Source organism: Pyrgilauda ruficollis, unplaced genomic scaffold, assembly GCF_017590135.1.
Source record: "Pyrgilauda ruficollis isolate IOZ18807 unplaced genomic scaffold, ASM1759013v1 scaffold91, whole genome shotgun sequence".
Taxonomy (NCBI): Eukaryota; Metazoa; Chordata; class Aves; order Passeriformes; family Passeridae; genus Pyrgilauda; species Pyrgilauda ruficollis.
Window position 1 is genome coordinate 564,098 of NW_024531155.1, and position 22,025 is coordinate 586,122.

The 22,025-nt window shown below is 39.8% G+C and overlaps 1 protein-coding gene across 2 annotated transcripts in view; it reads right to left on the reverse strand.

The window, feature by feature from the left end:
• Positions 1-19,570, reverse strand: part of EDNRA (endothelin receptor type A) — a 32,873-nt gene extending 13,303 nt beyond the window's left edge. Inside the window, exons 1-3 of one of the 2 annotated variants that reach the window (XM_041489232.1) lie at positions 19,353-19,570; positions 16,048-16,536; positions 1,910-2,037 (exon numbers count right to left, since the gene is read on the reverse strand). In XM_041489232.1, coding sequence (XP_041345166.1) covers positions 1,910-2,037; positions 16,048-16,449 — 530 coding nt within the window. In that variant the 5' untranslated portion in view covers positions 16,450-16,536; positions 19,353-19,570. Of the gene's footprint in view, positions 1-1,909; positions 2,038-16,047; positions 16,550-19,352 lie in introns of both variants that reach the window. The other variant, XM_041489231.1, reaches the window with a different exon arrangement.
• Positions 19,571-22,025: the final 2,455 nt, after the last annotated feature.

Here is a 22,025-nt window from a genome sequence, read left to right on the forward strand (position 1 = left end):
GTCCTCACCATCGTGACCTAGAGTTTAAAAATGCCTGGGGGGCATCTGAGGCAACTTCGAAGTGAGCTTCCTCCGAAGGGTGAATGGCTGGCTTTCTGCCAGCCTCCTAAAACCCTCTCCACATGTGAGTGGCCATTGTTCCCCTTGGGCAAGCACAGTTAAACCTTAATGCACTGTCAGGGCAAGTCACTTCAGGGCAGTACTAATGAGGGGAGTTTCACAATAGGATGTAGTTAGCACAGGGATTTTCCTGATAGGAAAAAAAAGAATCCTGTTCTAACTTATGGCTGTAGTCTGCAATAGGGATAGAGAGTCAGCAACGCCTAAAAATATGGAGCTCTGGATTCACTCTACCGATTGACTTCATCTTTTATGTGCCATAGAATGCAGTATATAGAGACTCAAAATAATTATAATCAAGATAACTTTCAGGAGCTTTTTAAAAGCAAGAATTAACTTGCCCATAGACCAGAAACAGTCCAGCTGTGACAGCACACTATTTCATATTTACTCATTTTCCATTCTAGAAAGCAACCATTAGCTGATGTGGAATTTTGTGTTAATGTGCCCAACTTCCAGTGTCCAACCTAACTTATTGAAGGTACTCTCTGCTTTCATGGTGATTGAAGCTAGATTCTGTTCTTGTTAGCCAATATCAGAATCTGGCTCTATACATCTGTTTCCTAACACACATCCTCTGCAACCACTTACTAGAGTAGCAACAGATGATAAAGAATATGTCCTTGGCAAAGTGTCTAAGCTAATGGAGGAAATTAAATAGTCTGAGTCTGATCCCATACCAGATTTTATACTCAAATGGAAACAGCATTTGGTTGTTGTGAGGATTAGGAAATCAGTCCTTGTAAATATTGAAACTGCAGTTGTCAGAATTATCTAACAAACTGTCTCATGTTTCATGTGCTTGATCTATGGTTTATTCCTTACAGGGGTTCATGGGGTTTTGCTCAATGGTGGGCAGATATTGTTTGAGAAATAGAATTGTTTTTGTAGTTCTCAGACTCAAACAATGGAAGTAGAACAGTTACCTCTACTACGTTTTCTAAATTTTTTAAATTTTTAAAAAATTTATTTATGGCTTTGGCTAATGAGATACTAATGCAGTAAGGAACTGTATTTTAGGTATGGATAGTACCAAGTGATTTATCCACTGCAAACCTTATACATTAACTTTTTCTGTAAAGCCAAACCAAGATTAATTTTAAAGCTTTTTTGCATCCTTGTACTAATACACATACTGCGTTTTATTTAACAGTATTTTCTGTATTTAGAGGTAGTGATATTTTGGAGTTGAACACGATCAAGTAACTCAAGACATAAAACCAATTTTTACATAAGTCAGGTGTTCATCTGCCATTGCATTTTATGTATTAAGAAAAAATAGCAGAGGCATTAATTTTCAAACTACCTATGTCAAACTATCAAAACAGGTTTCCAACATATTTTTCAGTAGAGCTCTGTTAGTTTTGAAAGTTAGCAGAGTAAACCCTTGTTTATTGACCATAGACAGTGAGTTGAAAAACTGATTTTTAAGCCTAAAGATTATGAAGTTGTTCAAATACAAAAAAACCCATGAGTTCTTATGAAAGAAAGAAATCTGAACACTGAGTCAAACCAGTACATTTTTGTCTGGTGAAAGGAAATTGAAATAATGCTTTACCAGAGCTTTTAAATACCTTTAAAAAACATGTGAAGTTCATTATCCCAAGCACTTTAATATTATACTTTGAGCCACAAACATGGTGCTTGGCATTAGCCAGAATATAAAAGACAAAAATCTAAATTATATCTGTATTGCAATCTGTCTGCTAAGAAGACTATGCTTAGTGCTCCCAGATTTAGGAAATCTGCCCATGCAAAAACAGTGGCAAAAGAGTAAAACATACTGTACCTGTCCACACTAAGGGCACACAGGTTAAGGACTGTGATTCCCACTGATGCCTTCTGGATAAAGGGAAGGAATTTGCAAAGAAACTGTCCAAATTCTGTATTTCCAAAAGGCCACTTCTGAGCGAGGAGCTAAAGAGAAGATACAAAATAATCAGAATATTTAAACAGTAACCTAGCAAGTATGCCACAATTGTAGTTATTTCCTGTCTTAGACACAGCCAATGTAACCTTGAATTCTCCTTAACTCAAGCATATCCTTGGTACTGAGTGGATCTGGGAACTAACTGCTACTGTGGAAGCCCAGAAGTTGAAAGTTTACATAAAATGTTGACCTCGTGGTGTTGCAATAGCAAATTGCACTGTTATTTTTTTTTATTATTGTGAACCTGCCAGCAGTACTGAGTAATGAAAATCCAGCTCAAGCCTGTCATAAATGGTTGTGATTGCCATGTCCCAGAACCAGGCAGTCAAAACATAACTCGGGGTCCATAATGAAATACCTCAGAGCCAAGTCCTGATGCTGCACGCAAGTAGATTCTTGTCTTGGTAAATGTACCATTGTGTAACTCATGGCAATATTCAGTGCCAGACTCTGAGGAGTGTGAAGAAAACACTGTGCATGCATAATTTGTTCCATATTGCATTTTAAAGGACAAGCATGCAAACATGTGGGCTGTGCTTCAAGGCAACAGAAAGATGTGAGTGACTGGGGCTTGGAGCAGTATTTCCAAGGAGGAATTTACATAAGTATTAGTACAGTGATTCATGTGCATAGTTTTGAAGAATTAGCATATAAGTAGTAATATTTCTAGCTATAACTGTTAAAGCTTTGAACATGTCTTTGATAGCAAGTGTACACATAAAAGACAGGACACAAAATCATTCAGGATAATCAAATCCACAACTGGCTGCAGAGTCACAGAAGATCATCCTTTACCTGTGCTGACATTAAAATGGTAGATTACATTCAATGAAATGTACTCAGTGAAAAATTGAGTACATACGAAGTACTGAGCCCCAATTTAGCTATTTTAACTCAAGTAGGGGATCTTTCAGTCCTCATGAATAGTCCTATTGAAAAACAAAGTCAGTAAACCTCCTCACTCTTGTGCTACCATTTTGTTCATCTTCTTCTCTAAGTCTCTGCTGCTGAGGCTTTCTTAATGGTAGGATGTTCATGCTTTGAGGGTTAGCTTTGCAACCACAAGGACTAGAAATAATTTTTAGTAGAAGCTTAGGTCCTGGAACACACTTATCTGGTAAAAGTGGGTGTATTCTGGCTGTAGAATTAGAAAACAAATTCTGATTGTAACTCAGGATTACAGTATTCAAAGTAAACATTTTATTTCTATTTAAATTACTGTTTATCTGAAGTATGCTAATAATCACTACCTTTAGCAATACAAATGTTAACTATGGGAAGTTGAAGTTCACATCTATCTTTATCTTAGTTAAGGTAGATGTTACCTCTGTTTTTTCATAGTATGAGTTTTCAGAGAACTTTGCTGTAGTGTATAGATGTTTATCACAAAATTCTACCTAAGTAGAATTAATCTTCTCCTCATAGTCCTGCAGTGGATTTTTTGCACCCCTTCTGTTTTATAGTCATTCATCACAATGCTGAGTTACTTGTGATTTTGTCCCCCAAATGATATCTCAAAAGTGCTGGAAGCAGCTATGCACTCCACATTGCCTGTGTCTCTCTAGGACTATATTAATGTAATTTGATTACTTGTATTTCAGGACAGATTTTAGCAACTCACAGCTTTCAGCCAGCTGGGTGGAAACTGTGGATCAAACAGTGCAAGCACCTTTGGTATGGTATCCCAGTTTAGTATAGTCACATTTGATGAAAGGAAATCCCCCTTTTCTCAGAAGATTAGGGATTGGATTGCTAGGATTGGTGATTTAACTGTAGTCAGTACCTTCAGCAGCAAAGGTGATAAGTTTATATCTGCAAGCTCTTGAATAGTTCCTCTGATTCTGTCTGTATTTATAGACTGAACGAAATACATTGAAAGCTCCAGCAGAATTGTTTTCCAGATAGGTTTGCAATAGTGTAACAAATGTTTGCAGAGCATATTCTGCATTTTGTCTAGAACTCTTATATGAGATTTTAGTTTTTATCACAAAAAACTTGGAAAAATAAGGGATGATCACCCATGATTACCCGCAGTAATTCAACCATGTTGTAGTCACATGGAATTTCAGCTCCAAACTCTTGGCTGGGTTTGGGTAAAACCAGAGTAGTTCTCAGTCTGGGAAGGCTAAATTATAAAAGGCACTGCCATGGAAAAGCAGCTCTAGCAGACTTCTGTCAATCCCCTGTGTCAGCCAGAGCCCCCAGACCCATTTATCATTACAGATCACACTTTAAAAGGCAACTGAAAGGCACCTATTCATTTCAGTGCCCTGACTGTGGCTGTAGCTACACCAGCAGTAGAAATGAACAAGCACTTTGTAGTGACTGTGAAACTCTGCTACTGCAAGGCAAATATTAGCTTCAAAAAGAAAAGTGTTGTACTTGAAAAAGGTTCACTAACTCATTACTCCTCACAGGGAAGCTTTACCATGCTTCCAGCATGTACGCTTCAACCCCACACCCCAGGAAGCTCTCCTTGTTTGAGATTAAAAGTATTTTATTCCTTTTGTTTCTTACACTTTCCACTAATTAAAGTAATCTCAGTACCAAATCATTAGACATTCTTTTCAAGTGGATTTTAATCAAAATCCCTGGGACCAGAAATAAGGTTTTTTGATTTCAAGATTCACTTTGCAATCATTTCTGGGGGTGTACTCCATTATCACTCGGCATCAGCTATGCATTCATTACTTCCCCTTGGATCAGGTGCCAATTTTTTTCTTCTCTAGATATTTTTAGTCAGCAAATCTGATCCTGTCTTTAGTTTTACTAATTTTAGCATCAAAACAAGTCCATTTCACTCTGTTCTTCCCTAGCATGGTATGGAAATTTCAGAAGGAAATAATAAATTTATTTTGTATTTTAAAAAATGGAGCCAGGAATTTAATTTCATTAATCCTGATTTACTTAGGTGCAATACAAGAACTGGAACTACTGGCTTTGCCCTTTGAGTGCTTTTGCGTATTTTAATATTGACACAAAATTATTATAAAATTCTAGAAAATTACATTTTCTCTCAAGGCTCTAGGATAGAAGAAATCGGACTGATTGCTCCTACTTATGTCCCAGTTCTCTATAAGTTGTGGAAGTGGATTGTGCTTTTGCAAACCCACTTACAAAATCTCTGAGGTTTCAAAATAAGTCATGTGGCAAAGGAAACACACTTTTCCCTTGTGCAGAGTATTTCATACTGTGGTGCAATTCCTGAGAAAAGAGTGTGGTCAATATGTATTTTTGTACTGAAATCAGGAATCAAGACTGCCTTTTAAAAACTCACAAAGTGACCAGACAGCCAGCCACAGCTTCCTTGAACATCCTCCCTTCTCTGCTGCTTTATATGGCCTCTCTGCCCTGAGCTGCAGCTGAAGACAAACAAGACATCAGCACTGAGAACATTCCTTTGCAGTGATTTTTAAATGTCACTCCGTTGATTTTATTCTGCTGCTGCTGCTATTTTCTAACCCCCCTCAACATGGTAGCTGATGTACAAAACATCAAGTCCCACTGTGCATCCCAAGGAATTTATATATAGTCTGAAAGAGAGAATGCTGTAACCCCACCACATGAGTGCTGCCCAGAGCATGCTCATGTGCAGCCACAGTGTTTATCTCGTGCCAGGCTGATCCTGTGTGTTTGCAGGCAGATGATGGCCCTGGAGCTCAGCCCAAAATAGATGGGCTTGGTGGGGTGCAGGATAGGAACTGTCTCTGAGCTGCTCTATTAAAACTCCTTCAGCTCAACAAGTGCATGTCAGGAGGTCCCCTCTCTCTGCCATGTGCCATTGAGGATGGCAGCAAAGGCTTCATACCTGCCCTTTCCTGCTCTGATTTCATCCTAGTGCTCTAGAGACTGCCTCTTCCTATATCCACGTGGGACCATTGTTGTGCTGACACACAAGATGTTCTTCCCAGAAACTGATCTGTGTTCCTTGCAAGCATTGCCCCTCATGCTGCCACCATCTACGACACTCTTCTGAGTTTCATGGCATTTAAATGTTCCATGATACTGCTGGAACAACTCTGACACAGCCATGGAAATTCTGTCTTCTTCTTCTATTCTTCTTCTTCTATTCTGTCTTCAGGAAAAATAGAAATATCTTCTTTATTCCACAACTGAAGTTACACTTGGGCAGTAATGGAGAAAGGGACCAAGCCAGCAAATTTCGTTTGTGTAGATACAATCCAGTTGTGTAAGTCACCAACATCTCCTAACTGGGGAGCAGCAGTTACAAAAGCAGGGTAGTCTGGGGTGATTTTCTTTCCTTGCCACATAGCCCAAAATGAAAGATAAGGGAAATTCTTTTGGTTTTGTTACATCAGTGCATTTGATGTTGCTGTCTTTTTTTTTTTTTTCTTTTTTTTTTTTTTTTTAAGGCTAGTTTTCTTTAGGAGATATTGAGCTGTCTGGATAAAGCTTAAATTGTGTTCTATGATTATATATGCCTTTGTCTGATTCAAGGCATGGGCCAGACAAGGTATTTTGGGTGGAATCTAGGTGATATCTGGCTCAGCACAAAAGTGTCTAAGTTCTGTACCACTGAGTTTACTGCATTAAGTGACAAAAAATGATGATTCTGACTGAAGTGTCTCACCTATCTCTGATCTGTAAGACTGCTTAGTTAGGAATAAGGATGTATTGAGTCCTCAGCAGTGGTATTTTGGTTGTGGTGACTGAACAGGACCCTTCTGTCCTCATAATATGTCATAGGGTAAGAATTCATTGCCTGTTTTCAAGCATTTCCTTTCCTCCTAAGACCCCTATATACAGGAAAGAATTGCATTGCTGGAAAAAGCTCATCCATTTCTTGCTTCACAAGTCAACTGTGCTCCACCACTTTGCAGGAAAGAGGGAGAGCTGTCAGGGTGGAGAGGAACACAGCCTGTCTTTAAATATTCCTTCCCACTGTTGAAGTGAAAAGCCTCAGATTTTGAAAGGACAGTGACTAGAGGAAAACAAAGAGTAGAGGAAAACAAAGAACGAGGGTAGCCTTTATAATGCAGGGCATAAGATCAGTACTGAGTATATGATGAGATGATTGTTCAAGCTTCTGCCAGCTTTGGGATAATTTGTTTATTTCCTTATACTTAGATTGACAGCCCTGGCATGGTAGAGAAAACACACTCTATCTCTTCAACTCCTCTTTGCAGGAAATACATTCCTGATTTTGCTACAACCAAGAACTGTCTTTTTTCCACTTTGGGTGGATAAAAGACTGACTGGTTTTCTTCCTGGAAGAAAGAAAGGTAATGTGAGGATGCATGAGAACCATCAAAGACATTTTTTACTCTGAATTGCCCTGCCAGAGCTTTTTCGGCTATTTTGCTTATCTTAGACCGGCTGAGTAAAGGTGAAGGTAGCAAAGGGTCTCATGCCATTCACTGAATACCTACAGTGTTTTTCTCCTGCTTAGGCAGCTATGGAAGGGAATGTATAGTTTTTACACAAGGGAAAATAGATTATACTTGGAGAGATCCTGAAAAGTAAGGAAACAAATGCCCTGGTTTTGCAGCTGAACATTCTGGCTCAAGTAACTGGAAGAAAAAGAAATCCTAAGTTTTAGGTTCTTGTTAAAATGCTTATATTTATTACAAAAATCTACTTAGCAGTAAAGCATTCCTAACAACTCTAGGCATCTCCCCTGTGGTATTTTTGCTGTTTACAAAGCAGGATTACTTTCCATGGTGTTGGCTATCTTCCCATCCTGTTAGGTAAACTGTTTCTCAGGCTGAGTTGCTCTTCTTCAGGGAAATGAGCTGCAAGGTGTGCTTATGTGCATGGTGATTTGTTGAAAGGAATTTTTTCAATCCCTGGGCATAATATTTCTTTTGTTATTCTTCCAGCTGTGTTTTCTTTTGTGTGTTGCTAAAAAGAGTGTCAGGATTTCTAAAAAGTTACTGCAGAACCCATAAGCCCTGAATATGCACAATCAAAACAATTCCTTGTTATCTGTAGAGTTCAGCTGGTTGAGAAGTAAAGACAGAAAACACACTAAAATATTCTCTTAAACCTAGAGTCTCCAAGTACTGTACACTATTTAAAATCCACAGAGCAGCAAGGCAAGCATGAGATGAGGAGTTAAATGTGAGGGAGGAGCTGTGCATTGGTGGGAACATATGTCTCACTCTCCAAAGAACAGCCGTGAGTTAAAGGCAGAGTGGATCTTGAACTAAGACCTAGAATATAAAATCTCTTCATTGACTGCTACCCTGGTGTGCACATTAAACACACTCTGCTGCTGGGAAGCTGCAGTTTGTAAATAGAATATATTCCTGATGGATTTCCATTCCCTGCTCCATTTTGGGAAATTTCTCCCTTCAGGACTCAGTGATCAATTCCTGTGCTACCTCTGGGTTTATGCTGTTTGGTCACTACATGGAGACATACACCTGAAAAATAGGTCCTGTGTGGAGCAGGTTCTGTGGGTTTCTGCACCACACTGGGCTACGCTCCTTGGAATCCCTGATAAGAATTTCTTGAAAACTAGAATGCAGTTGTTCTGAGACCTCAGAGTTTCCTTCTTGTGTTGGTACTTCATTGAGAAATACACACTATACATATGAATAATTCTGCCTTTAAAGAAGGGTATCTTTTCTAAGTGCCCTTACCTTTTGGTGTGCTGTTGGCTTGGCTTTATACTCCTTTGGCACAAAAGATGCCACTTGTTCTATCAGCTGTCAGATATAAGATCAGTGCCAATGTGGCTAATTAGCATCTCCATGTAGGTATAATTATTAATTCTGTTGGTGAAGGTATTCAGATATGCCAAATAATTTTTGATTCAGAAGGATTGCTCTGACACTTACACACGTGCTCTGATGCTAAAAAATGCCCATGACTAGAAATGCTTTGGCTGAGTCTTCCTTTACTGAAGACAGAATGGATGAACATGTTTGCTTGCTGTCAGGTACCTTCTATATTTAGATTTAATATTCTGGGTGGACTACTCAGATTTAGATAATGTTGCAACTAAGTAAGCATGAATACCAATTAACAAACTGAAAATCCCCCTGTTTTATTTAAGAAAACATCTCCTTGAGCTGTCTGAGCAGTGAATGCTTGATTTTTTCCTGGGTAGATATCTTCGACTTTATAACAGTAAAATTGTTAAGAAAATATTATTAAAGAAACAGGTAAAAAGATGCCTAATTTTCTTCATCTACTCTGTAAACTAATGGTTTAAGGAGTTAAGCATATTCTGATCTAAGGCAATGCAGATTATGTTAGCCCTGTGTAGGCCAGAAATAGAACCCATTTTTATGTTTTTCTCTAAAGTGCATAAAACTGGAAGCAGAGACAGCTGAGGACTTCCCAATAACAGTTAAAATTTTGCCATTCTAAAGCTGAGAACCTTGGTCTAGAGTGTTTCAAGCTCCATGAGCTCAGGAAAGAGCAGTGGCCAGCAGTGTCTGTGGTGAGTACCTGCTGTTGTTCCTGTTCTGCTATGCTTCAGCCATGAGAGCAGCAGCAGGTACAGCCATAAAGGTTTGCCAGAGCTCAGAGCAGCCAAGCCAACAGTGGTGCTGTGGGTATTCTGCTGCTGCCTCTGTACTGCTAATGTAAAGCCTTTATGGAAAGCAGCCCTCTAAAGAAGTTTTCTTGCATTGCATCTGAATTTGTTTGCTCAAAAATGCACATGGCTGTGATGGGTAATGCAGATGATCAGCAGCTTTCAGTTATGTGCTAATGCCACCTGATACAAGAAAAGGAACCCGTCTCTTCTTCAATGCCTTAATCCGACCTCTACAGCTGTGTAGAATATAAAACTTTTATTTTCTGCTTTTCTTTTCCCTGCAAATAAATAATTTTTACTGATACAGGACTTTAGGCTTTGACATCTTGAAAGTCTGAGATGGGTATGTTTTGGGTAAGGAGGAGACAATGTGGGTCCCGGTGGTATAAAAATGTGATTGAAAATTAAATTGCCTTAGTTTGGTCTATTAAGATTGGATTTATAACTGTCACCCTCCCTGAAAAACTCAGTTAATTAAGATTTTTAATACTGATTTGATACTTCAGGTGGATATAATGTGGTAATTAAATGCAATGGGGCTTTAATACATCCAGAATATCTTCAAAGGACAGTAAATATTACTCACTTAAGCAATCTACTTAACAACAAGGGGAATCCACTATATAATTACAGTAATTGGAGAAAGTAAGGAGTGAGTTTTTGTGCCTACTGTACCACAAAGAAAGGTTAAAAACATCAAACACCTGTGACCACATCTTTAGTTGACATAAATTACATAATTACTTTTTTCCCAGCATCATATCTTTGTTAATTGTGTAAATGCATAATAGTATAAAGGACTCAATTCTCCTGGGATCTTACATTGCCAGTTATTACAATTTTATAGCTGCTTCTTTTTAAGGGTTTGAAAAGTGGATTTGAGTACCAGCAGCATTATTTACTTCTCTTTTGAAAGTAGTAGCAAAATAGTTAATAGTTAAGTACATTATGTTTCAGGAAAGTGATTATAACTATTTCTGATATTCAATAATAATTCCAGGTATTATACATTTTTTCTATACAATGTGGCCATCTTAACACTCTACTATTTGTTATTTTAATATGCAACTGAATGCTTGTTTAATCTGATTTCAGATCTCTTTTGTCCTAAAAATGAAGGTCTGACCGGAAAGGTATGAAGTGTTTGACACGACTTATATGTAAGATACGAATATATGGTTCAACATGAGGCTGATTCTGAACGTAAAAGAATCTTTTAAAATAAAGTTCAGAAGGGTATAAATTACTTTCTAACAAAAATAAAAGCACTTGAATTTTTTTTTTCCTTAAAAGCCTATCACTTCAGTTATCCAATCGTGATATTTCCAGGGCCACCCTTCACTGTCACTCAACAAGAGGAGCTGAAAGGTGACACAGATTTTAGGATCCCTAGTGGTGCAAACAGAAACGGCATTTAACAAACTAAACACAACTCCTAATGTAAGCATCCACATTACTGAATGGTTCATATGAAAAATGGACTATAATAATAATAATAATAATAATTGCATTTCTTATCAGATATACCAGAGCCCCCTTATAAAGCCATAAATGCTTCCCTGTGTTGCAATTCTTGCAGCAAACTTCAGACAACAAGATGGTTGTATGTAGCAATTTAAAAGTAATTTATTCTGAAAGTTAAATAAATGAAAAATAACTAAAAGCTAGAATGAAACTTTAAAGTTTATTTTAATTCTGCCTTCTTACATATGGAAATTGACAGACATTGTTGTCAAGGGGTTTCGGTTTTGTTCATAACCTTTATTTATCCAGTACTTCTCTGCAGCACAGAAATAATTTCTCATGTAGTCTAAGGAAATTTCATTCATCAAATCAGAACCATGGTTCAGCTCATCACATAAGATAGACCAAGACAAGTGCACCTATGGAATTCCAGAGAAGTGAGAGAAAAATAATAGGAAAAAATATATTGCAAAAAATAAAGAGAATATTAAAAAAATTGTTTGTTACTTTCAACTAAACTTCCAAAGAATTTTCAGAAGACCATCAAAAGGCAATTCTGAAAGGCATAATTAATTCCAGATTTCCATTCCTCTTTGCAAAAAAAGAAGCAGAGCTCTTGAAAGGTTAGAAAAATTTGTGAAATAAAATTCTTGTTCTTTTTCCAACTTGTCTCTGAATAGAACTCATGCTATATTTCCTCAAAATGTACTATCAGATATACCATGAGAGTGACAACACTGCCTTAGCAATTATCCATAAAGACCTAAGGGTAACTGACCAGGGAGGAAACTAACACATCATAGGAAGTGCAGTCATAGAATCACGGAATGGTTTGGGTTGGAAGGCACCTTAAAGATCATCCAGTTCCAACCCCACAGCCATGGGACAGGGATGGACAGGGACACTTCCCACTAGCCCAGGTTGCTCAGAGTCCCATCCAGCCTGGCCTTGTGTAGGCTCTGAGTCCAGCTAAGAACCCCAGTCTGATGTCCCATAAGGCATTTACCCAGCTGTGGAAGACAGGAGAATCTCAAATCCAAGAAGCTAATCTTTCTCATCAACTTGTTAATCCAAAATACTCTACAGATAGCTTATCAACAAATTAACAATTTAACTTCCCAGGCGGAGTATTGAAAAGTGTAAACTAGAATTCCCATTAAATCACATCCATAATTATTTACAGTCACCCTAGTTTCAAATTCATGTTATATTAAACCCAGTTAAAGTTAAAAGACTTATCTGTAATATATACCACTGGAAGATCAGAACCAGGTGCTGCATTTCACCATAGATAATGTCACAGAATCACAGAATCACTGGGCTGGAAGAGACCTTCAAGATCATCAAGTCCAAGCCATGCCCTAACACCTCAACTAAACCATGGCACCAAGTGCCACATCCAGTCTTTTTTTAAACACATCCAGGGATGGTGACTCCACCACATCCCCAGGCAGACCATTCCAGAACTTTATCACTCTTTCTGTAAAAAACTTTTTCCTGCTATCCAGCCTATATTTCCCTTGACACAGCTTGAGACTGTGTCCTCTGGTTCTGTCAGTTGCTGCCTGGAGAAAGAGACCATCCCCCCACCTGACTACAACCACCTTTCAGGAACTTGTAGAGATTGATAAGGTCACCCCTGAGTCTCCTTTTCTACAGGCTAAACACCCCCAGCTCCCTCAGTTGTTCCTCACAGGGTTTGTGTTCCAAGCCCCTCTCCAGCCTTGTTCCCCACTCTGGACGCGCTCCAGCATCTCAACGTCCTTCCCAAACTGAGGGGTCAGAGCTGGGCACAGCACTCAAGGTGTGACCTCGCCAGTGCTGCGTACAAGGGAAGGATGACCTCCCTGCTCCTGCTGGCCACACTGTTCCTGATACAGGCCAGGATGCCCTTGGCCACCAGGACACACTGCTGGCTCATGTTCAGCCAGCTGTCACCAGCACCCCCAGGTCCCTTTCTGCCTGGGTACTCCAGCCACACCATCCCCAGCCTGTAACACTGCAGGGGGTTATTGTGGCCAAAATGCAGGACTTGGACTTAGTAAACTTACTCTTACTGGACTCTGCCCATCCATCCAACCATTCCAGGTCTGTCTGCAGAGCCCTCCTACCTTCCAACAGATCGACACATGCTCCCAGCTTGGTGTCATCTGCAAATTTACTAATGAAGGACTCAATACCCTCATCCATGTTACCAATAAATATATTGAGCAGAACTGGCTCCAGCACAGAGCCCTGAGGGACACCACTGGTGCCTGGCCCCAGCCGGATGCAGCACTGTTCACCAGCACTCTGAGTCCGGCCATGCAGCCAGTTCTGAACCCAGTACAGAGTGCTCCTGCCCAAGCTGCAGCTTTTCCAGGAGTGTGCTGTGGGAGACAGTGTCAAAGACCTTGCTGAAGTCCAAATAGACACATCCACAGCCTTTCTTGCATCCACCAGGCAGGTCAGCTGGTCATAAAAGGAGGACCAGGCTGGTGAAACACGACCTACCCCTCCTAAACCCCTGCCGGCCAGGTCTGACACCCCGGCCATCCTGTAATGCTGTGTGATGACACCCAGTATAAACTGCTCCATAACTTTACTGGGTCCTGAGATATGGCTAACTGGCCTGCAATTACCAGGATCCTCCTTCCCACCCTTTTTGTAAATGGGCATCACACTGGCCAGCTTTCAGTCCTCTGGAACCTCACCAGTGAACCAGGACTGTTGGTAAGTGATGGAGAACGGCTTTACAAGCTCGTCTGCCAGCTCCCTCATCACCCTGGGATGGATCCCATGTGCTGCCATAGATTTATGAGCATCCAAGCTGCTCAGCAGTTCTCTGACTGCCTCCTCCTGGATAACAAGGGAACTATTCTGTTCCCTGGTGCCATCTACCAGCCCAGGAGGACAGTTGTCCTGAGGACAAGACATCTTCCCACTAAAGACCGAGGAAAAGAAAGCGTTAAGCACTTTCACCTTCTCCTCATCTGCAGTTACTGAGTTCCCTCCTGCATCCAGTAGAGAACAAAAGTTGGTCTTACTCTTCCTTTTGCTGTTAATATATTTGTAAAAACATTTTTATTATCCTTTATGAAAGTTGCCAAGTTAAGTTTGAGCTGAGCTTTGATCTCCCTTAACTTTTTTGCTACGTGCCCTAGCAAACCTCTTTAATACTTCCTGAGAGACCTGACCCTCCTTCCCAGGATGATACATTCTCTTTTTATTCCTAAGTTTCTTCAAAACCTCGTTGCCCATCCAGGCTGGAGGTTTGCCTTGTCGACTCACCTTTCGGCACACAGGGACAGTCTGTTCCTGGGCCCTCAAGGTCTCTGTTTTGAAGCATGCCCACCTTTCCTGAACTCCTTTGAGGGCTGCTTCCCATGAAACTCTCTGATTAAGTCTCCTAAACAAGCCAAAGTCTGCCCTCTGGAAGTCTAATGTAAAAGTCTTATTGATGTTCCTTCACCAAATATCAAGAACTCTGTAATTTCATGACCACTCTGCCCCAAGCGGCCTCCAACAACCACATCTCCCACCAGCCCATCTCTGCTTGCAAACAGCAGGTGTAACACAGCCCTGGTGGGCTCGCTCACCAACTGTGACAAAAGTTGTTCTCCACACACTCTAAGAACTTCCTGGACTGCCTCTTTTCTGCTGTGTTAAGTTCCCAGCAGATGTCTGGTAGATTAAAGTCACCTACAGGAACAAGGGCTGGTGATCCTGAAACATTCTCCAGCTGCTTATAGAATAAGTTGTCCACCTCTTCCTCCTGGTTGGGTAGACAATAACAGACTCCCAGTGCCTCTGTACAAATGTAATACATGCACATAGAATTTTTTCCCATTAATTAATTCAAATTTTATGATCTTGTCCTATGAATACCTGTGTTATAATGCAGTTATGATGTCAGTGTTATAAAGATGCAAAATGCATGTTTTAAAGTCATTGTTTCCTTAATTTTAAAATCCAGTTTGAAACCACAGGGCACCAGTTATTATAAAACCATGCATTAAAATGTTTAATTTAAAACACATGTAAATAAAAGTCATTTGAATCTTTAAGGGCTGAAATTGTGAACAATGTTTTTTCTTAATTATATGACATATATATTATATGACTTAGTGTTTTATTTACAAACACTTAATGTTTCTACTGAAAAAAGAAAGAAAAAGTCAAATATCCTATCAGCTATGCACCTGTGTACGGTCCACAAAGAGACAGGTATAAGATTACAAAATTCTTTGATGATTTTGTAAGATAATTCTAAGATGCTTTTCTAAGATGATTCTAAGTTAATATCAATGAAATGTATTAAAAAAGGGCTCAGTTCTGTTCACTCAAGCATGTTCTGGTTTGAATTATATTTGTAAACATAAACTGCATCAGAAAAAGCACTGCTTTAATGGCTTTGTTTAATTAAATTGGAAAATCAAAACACTGGGACAAGATAAGTTTATACTGGATAAAAGAATTGCTGAGGAGCCTTTTTGCACTTTGACAAATCCAGATGAAATTTAATATTTCAGAAATGGTCTGTGATATAATTGGAATAATTTTGAGACTCTGCTGTTAATGAATATTAAATGAAAACCTTAAGGCTCAACTTAACTGATGTAATCTCTCCCTTCAAAGTCATACTATGAAGCCTGCATATCACAGGGAGTATTTTCTGTAAAAATATAAAGTAAGGATTGGATAATATAAAAATAGCAGCTAGTTCATCAAGGAGGAGACCAGTTTATAAAGTCTTCCCTCATAAATTCTTTTGCTAGAGAAATGAAGAGCTCCTGTGAAATGCCCAAGGCCACACTTGGGTTAGGAGCTAAGAGCTACATCATCTTTAATGGGAGATGATTCATTTTTTCTTGATGGAGATGAGACCTGAGAGCAAGGGGTTTGTTGTAGAACAAAAAGGAGTTGTATTGTTTCCTTAAGTGCACCATTAATTGACAAAAGAGCACTAAATAGAGGAGAAAGCACAGAGAACAGCCAGGGAGCTGGCAAGGAACTGCAGCTGGAATGGGTGGTGGTGTCCTACCTTGTAGACGATGATGGGGATATCAATGACGATGTAGATAAGGTCTCCCAGTGCCAGGCTGGCTATCAGTGCGTTCGGGCCGTTCCTCATACACTTGTTCTGGTAAATGATCCTCAGCAGAGTTGCATTCCCAACCATCCCAATGATGAAAATAGCACAGGATACCACGGTGTTAATGTATTTGAAAGTTTCAGCAATCTTAGTCTGCTGGGAGCATTTGACAGTTTGGTTGGACACCGGGGGCTGCATGGTGGTGAGGAGAATGCTGGATTCGATCCCTGAGAAGGTGGAAAGGGGGTTTCCCGAGTCACTCCGGTTGGAAACGTCTCTGTCAGAGCTGTCACTGAGGACAAATCCCGGGACCAGCAGCAGCACGGAAACTCTTAAACACAGGGCTTCCATCCTGAAGTCCCCAGTGAGCAAATTCAGTGAGACAAGTGTTTTGCTTTTTTCTTTAGTATTTCAGTGAGATACTTCTCACTTTTTCACCTGCGGAGAGAAACTGTAAGCAAAAAAAGAAAAGGAAAAAACCCACATAATCAGTACAACAGGTAGTCTAACACATCCTGTTTCTCACTTAGGGAACGTTCAGCCTCTGCAGCATATATGTATAAACACCTGTTTATACTCACTGTGCTGCTCTGAAATCTAGATTACCCCCATTACCCGTCTGGCAAGAGGCAAACACAAAAAATTCCTTAAGTGATAGCTTATGCAAATAAGATCCCACAAAACCCTGCTGAGACAGAATTTGTATAGGGATGGAAAAAAATAAGGGGGATTAAATTCTGTTTTAAAATATAGTCTTGCAGTCGACATGTCTTGGAGATTGCTGAATGGTATTTTAGCTAAAGAACTTACTATTTTTTCTTTGAAAACGAAAGGTAAAAGCACTACATTAAAAATTAAAGGCAGTAAATTCACCAATTTTCCAAGTATTTTTGAGGTACTACAACAATTAGATTTATATTATTTTTGTCTGACTTATTACCTGGATTTCAAATGAAAACTGATAAGACATGTATTTCAAATCAAAATCTGGACCAGATCCAAAATCCGGACCAGATCCAAAATCCCTAAATATTAGGAGGAAGATTTTATAGCCCTAGGACAGACCTCTGGACTGGAAAATACCTTCAAACTCTGTCATCTGGTTCTGAATGTAATTGCAACTCATGCTCAGTACTTAGCCACAGTGAAGTTAATAATAAAATATTAAGCTCTTTAAGGATAAAAAAAATACTTGGTTTAGTGTTCTAAGCAACAACTCATGACAGTTCCAGGTAGGGAAGAAAGCATCATAGAATCCTGCCCTAGTAAGTGTGACTGCCACTGCCACTGGGTTTGTAGATACCAAACCTCCAGTGAAACCAGGGATGCCATTTAAGTCCATTTTCCTGAAGCCTTGGTTTAATTTAAGATTTTTCATTTACACGGTTTATGTCTGCAAAACAAGACAAAGTGCTGCAGTGTTGATAAAAGAAGAGTTGCAAATAAAGTATTTGTAACTTTCTGATTTCCAGGGACTCATCTGAAGTATTTGGGAGGATCCTTTTAAATAAATGAATCCTAATTTCATTCCCTGTGGGGCTGTTAAATCAGAGTTTATAGCAAGATGTTTACCCGAGAAGGAGGGAGAAAATTTACTGATAGTACTTCTGGAGCAGGCAGAGTATAAATATTTACTAGCATTGCAGGCTCCTGTTGTATGTGGTCTGTGGAAGTGTGTGTGTATCTGTGTAGAGCAGCAGATGCAATGCTAACCCGAGTATTCCTGTCTGGCATGCAGAGTGCTGTCCCACACAGACCAGGGATCCACCTTTCAATCCTTGTACTGCTGTATTTGAGTTCAGGAACTGGCCAACTGCAAGTTCCCATAGAGTTAATTTCCAAGTTTAACATACTAAATAGTAAATCCTTTATTTAATTAAATTAAATGCTGGTTATGATGGTATCTCAGGGCACGTAGCAGCAGCATGGTGCAAGTGTTTTCACTTTAGGTTTCTAAATCTTACCAGAAACAACAGAGATGCTTTACTGTAATTCTTTTCAGGCAAGGATTAATACTTGTATTATTTTCTATGGTTACAGTTCCTCAGTTTAGAAATGGGAAACATGTATCACTATTAATGGCTTTCCCAAGTAAATGTGATAAAGCTATGAGTAGAAACCATGACCCTATATTTTGTTAGTTTATAGTTATTAGTTGTATTAGTTTCGTCCTTACTTTGTGACTCTTTTTGTGAAAATTTGATGTATGTATCATATAAACATGGTGCAGTATGGCTGGGAACAAAATTGCCAATTACCATCTCTTCCCTCTCCCGGAAGAAACTTTTCCCTAAGAAGCAAAACGAAAAAGTTTTTAATAGGCTAACTACTAAGGGAACTTTTTTATCGGTTCCTGACAGCCCTTCATTCCTCTGTGAATATTTTTAAAGTGTTTATCTTGTTGCAGAATATAACATGCAGCCTGGCTTGTATGAGGAACACACTGGCATCTCTGATAACTTTCTGTCATAAGGTAGTCTAGGACTGTCCTTCGCACACGCAGCCCGGGTACCTGGAGGGTGTGAGGGTGCTCTGTTAATGTGGGAGCCACCGGCCTGTGTTGTGCCTGTGCTCCCGCAGCGCTGCAGGAGCAGCCGCGGATGCAGGGAACTGAATTCCTGACTTGCCTGGAGTATCAAACAAAAAAAATTCCCATGCCGAGGTTCGCAAGAAGAGACCGTACTAGTGGAAATGAAATTGTTCCAAAGACCAGCTAAAACGTTAACAGTACTTGATGAGTGTAAGGCAGCTGAGATGTGAACAGGAGCAAATGAAGCGGAGCAGGGCAGGAAGGCACTGAAGGGAACAACGCCGGCAAGGGGGATTCTCTGGGCTGTTCCCAGCGAGCGCTGCCGGGGAAGCCGCCCTCTGCTCCTTCTCCAAGACTAGAGGAAACACGCTCCTTGCTCCGCCAGCGAAGGATCAATTCCAGCATGCACTGGCAAACCAGTGCTGCCTGCCCTGCAGCGTATATAGAGAGCCTCTGGCAAGATCCATACATTGTTGAACTTTATGGATAACAGTTCCCCCAAGCTGCCTTGTGCCCGTCTCTTGTTCTCTCTCCCTCCCTCTCTCTCACATGCTCACACCCGCACACAGAGGTGCACCACCGGCCCCGAATCCCTGTCCGGGGCGTTTCCAGCGGTGCGGAAGGTGCCCGCGGCTCGGGCCGGGCTGTTCCCGGCATGGATGGGGATGGGGCTCCCGCAGCATCCCGCGCACTTCCCCCCGCCTCGCCTCCCCGCCCGGCTCACCCTCATGCTGGGGCTGCCGGCGCCGCCGCCGCCGCCTCGGAGAATTTCTTCGGAGTGGCTTTTCCTGGGGTAGTCTTACCAGATCCTCCTGCCTGCGTCTGACTGGGTGGAATTGAAAATCCCCACCTCCGCTAAATCAGTGAACGAAAGAGACAGACTGAAGAAGTCGGAGCGTCCCCTCTACACTGCCCCCTCCCCCAATTAAAACAAACCTCCAGCCCGAACTGAGCCCCTGCCAATGTTAAACACAAAGGCTGCCTCCCGGGCACAGGGGAACACGGAGCTCCTTAACTCTTTCCTCGCTGAAGCTGAGCACAGCTGCTTCGCTGGACTCATCCAAATCCACAGTTCCTCCCCGGAACCCACTGCTGTAGCTGCCTGCTAATGGCATGCAGGATTCTCAGCAAGGGTCTCTACCTGATCCCACCAGACGGCAGAAGATCCATGAGCAAAATCAGATTTCTGTGGGAAATCTGATTAAATAAACTTCTTTTGCTTTGCATTTGCCCCGGGGCTGGCCGGGATCAGTCTCTGAAACAATCGGTAAAACTGTGTGTGAGAGTTTCAAAAATGCTGGATCCGTAAACAGAAACTGCTCCTGAGTGAAAATTTCTTTGATCCATCAAGGACAAATACATTTGCTAATACATTTACTTGCTAATACATTTTTAGTTGCATTTACAAGGATAATAAGAGTGAGGCATTTTCTATCATTCCTGTGCTTCCCATTACTATTCTTCTATCAAGACAGACATGCAAAAAAGTCTGTGCAGAAAAAGTGGAAAGTTCACTTATACCTAATGACATTTTCTCACAATGAGGAAAAAAAAAGTGTATCAGAGGGAGCAGCTTATACAGGAAAGAGTTTCAAAATCCCTTCTTTCATGATAGCAAGTTCATGAAATTTTGAGTCCTTTGTTGAATCATTTCAGGTTTCTCATTTCCTGGCAAGTTGTCATTTGGTTGTACCACAGAAATTATTTTCTAAACATATATGAGTTTCTTCTGAATAAAAAAGGCAACCTTCCTAAATAAGATGCAAAAATATGTCATCCTAAAACTGCAAAAGCAGACTGAAAAGAACAATAGAAAATGTGAATTAAAATATCTGGCACTAAGTCATGTAGGAAATTATTTTGAACTTTTTCAGTTTTGCATAGCTAAAAGTATGCTTCTGTAAAATGTTTGAAATCATCTGATAAATCTTGAACAGGAAAAACCAGCAACTGGATCAACTGGATTAGCAGTATTTTATTACTTCTAGAAAGTCATCTCAGTTAAATGAAGTGTCAAAGCACAGGATCTTTGAAGGAACATACATGTTCAGCGGAGAATCACAAGGAGCCTACTGTTTGCAAATCAGGTAGAAAGTTTAATTCAAAATCTCAGGTTGCTGTGAAGTTCAATAAATGCTGATAAGCCACTAAATTATCCATATACTACTAAAAAAATTCTTTACAGTTTGGTCATAGATGCTTAGTATTAATGATTAGCTTTGTCAAGAATCACCTTCATGGTAACTTGTTGGAAAAAAACATTGAAGAGTTGGAAAGGCTGTTATTAAAGACCATGTGCACTTTATGGAGTGCTTTATTGAATGCAACTCTTAAATCTCTTGTATGTTCTCTAAACATTGTTAAGACCCAATTCCTTTCCTGGGATTATTTGACCTTTATGTCTAAACAATTAGAGCTGTAAAAAAACAAAAACAAAACAAAACAAAAAAAACCCACCCCAAAAACAAAACAAAACAAACAAAAAAAAAAAAAAAAACCCAAAAACCCACCCAAAACCAAACCAGAACGAAACAAAGCAAAAAAGCACATTTTTGATCTCATTCAAGCACACATTTGTTATTCAAATTCATAATACATGATTCCATGCATAACTGTATTTACTATTACATGAAATAAATGTAATGAAATTATCAAATTTACTATGCTGTTAAAAATCTATTTCTAGACAGCCTTTATAACAGCTTCTTTTACTGCCAACCCACACAAGTAGTATTAACTATTAGAAATTACTGATCCACGTTGTTTGTTGTTTTTACTGTTGCTGATTTTTTAAATGAACCTTTGTTTTGTCTTCAATCTTCTAGGTGTCTAAAGCTCAGTTGATATCTTGCCTTAAACTAAGATAAATTCAAAAATTATATTTAGTGATTCCCGCTTTTATGGTGTTCAGGAAAGTAACATGGAAGAGGAAGTTTTCACAGAATTATGCAAAAACTGTAGTTGCAAATGCAGCTGACCTCAGCTACTGGGAAAAGTGATAAAATGCAGTTCTTTAGACCAAGATATTATCATCTTTTAGAGACACTTTCACCATCATTGTAGGACTGCTGTCCTGTGCAGGGAAGAGTTGACTGAAGACTCTGTGTACCAGTTTCAGCACAGTGAAAGTGTTTCCCCTGACCTCTTCTGTTTTGTGTCTTCAACAAACTGCTTAGCTTGTCTCACATAACTCCAGAGATTCAGAGTAAGGGCAACATATCAATCTCATTAGGAAAAAATCCAATTGGATTTGCAGCTGGAGTTGAGAAGACTATCAGCAAATATCAGCTTTTATAAAGCTATTGATTTCCATGAAGCCTTCAGCTATTAGAAAGAAATATTTCATTTTACTGGATTGAAAGGTGTGTTAACCAAATGTATTACCTGTTAAGCCACT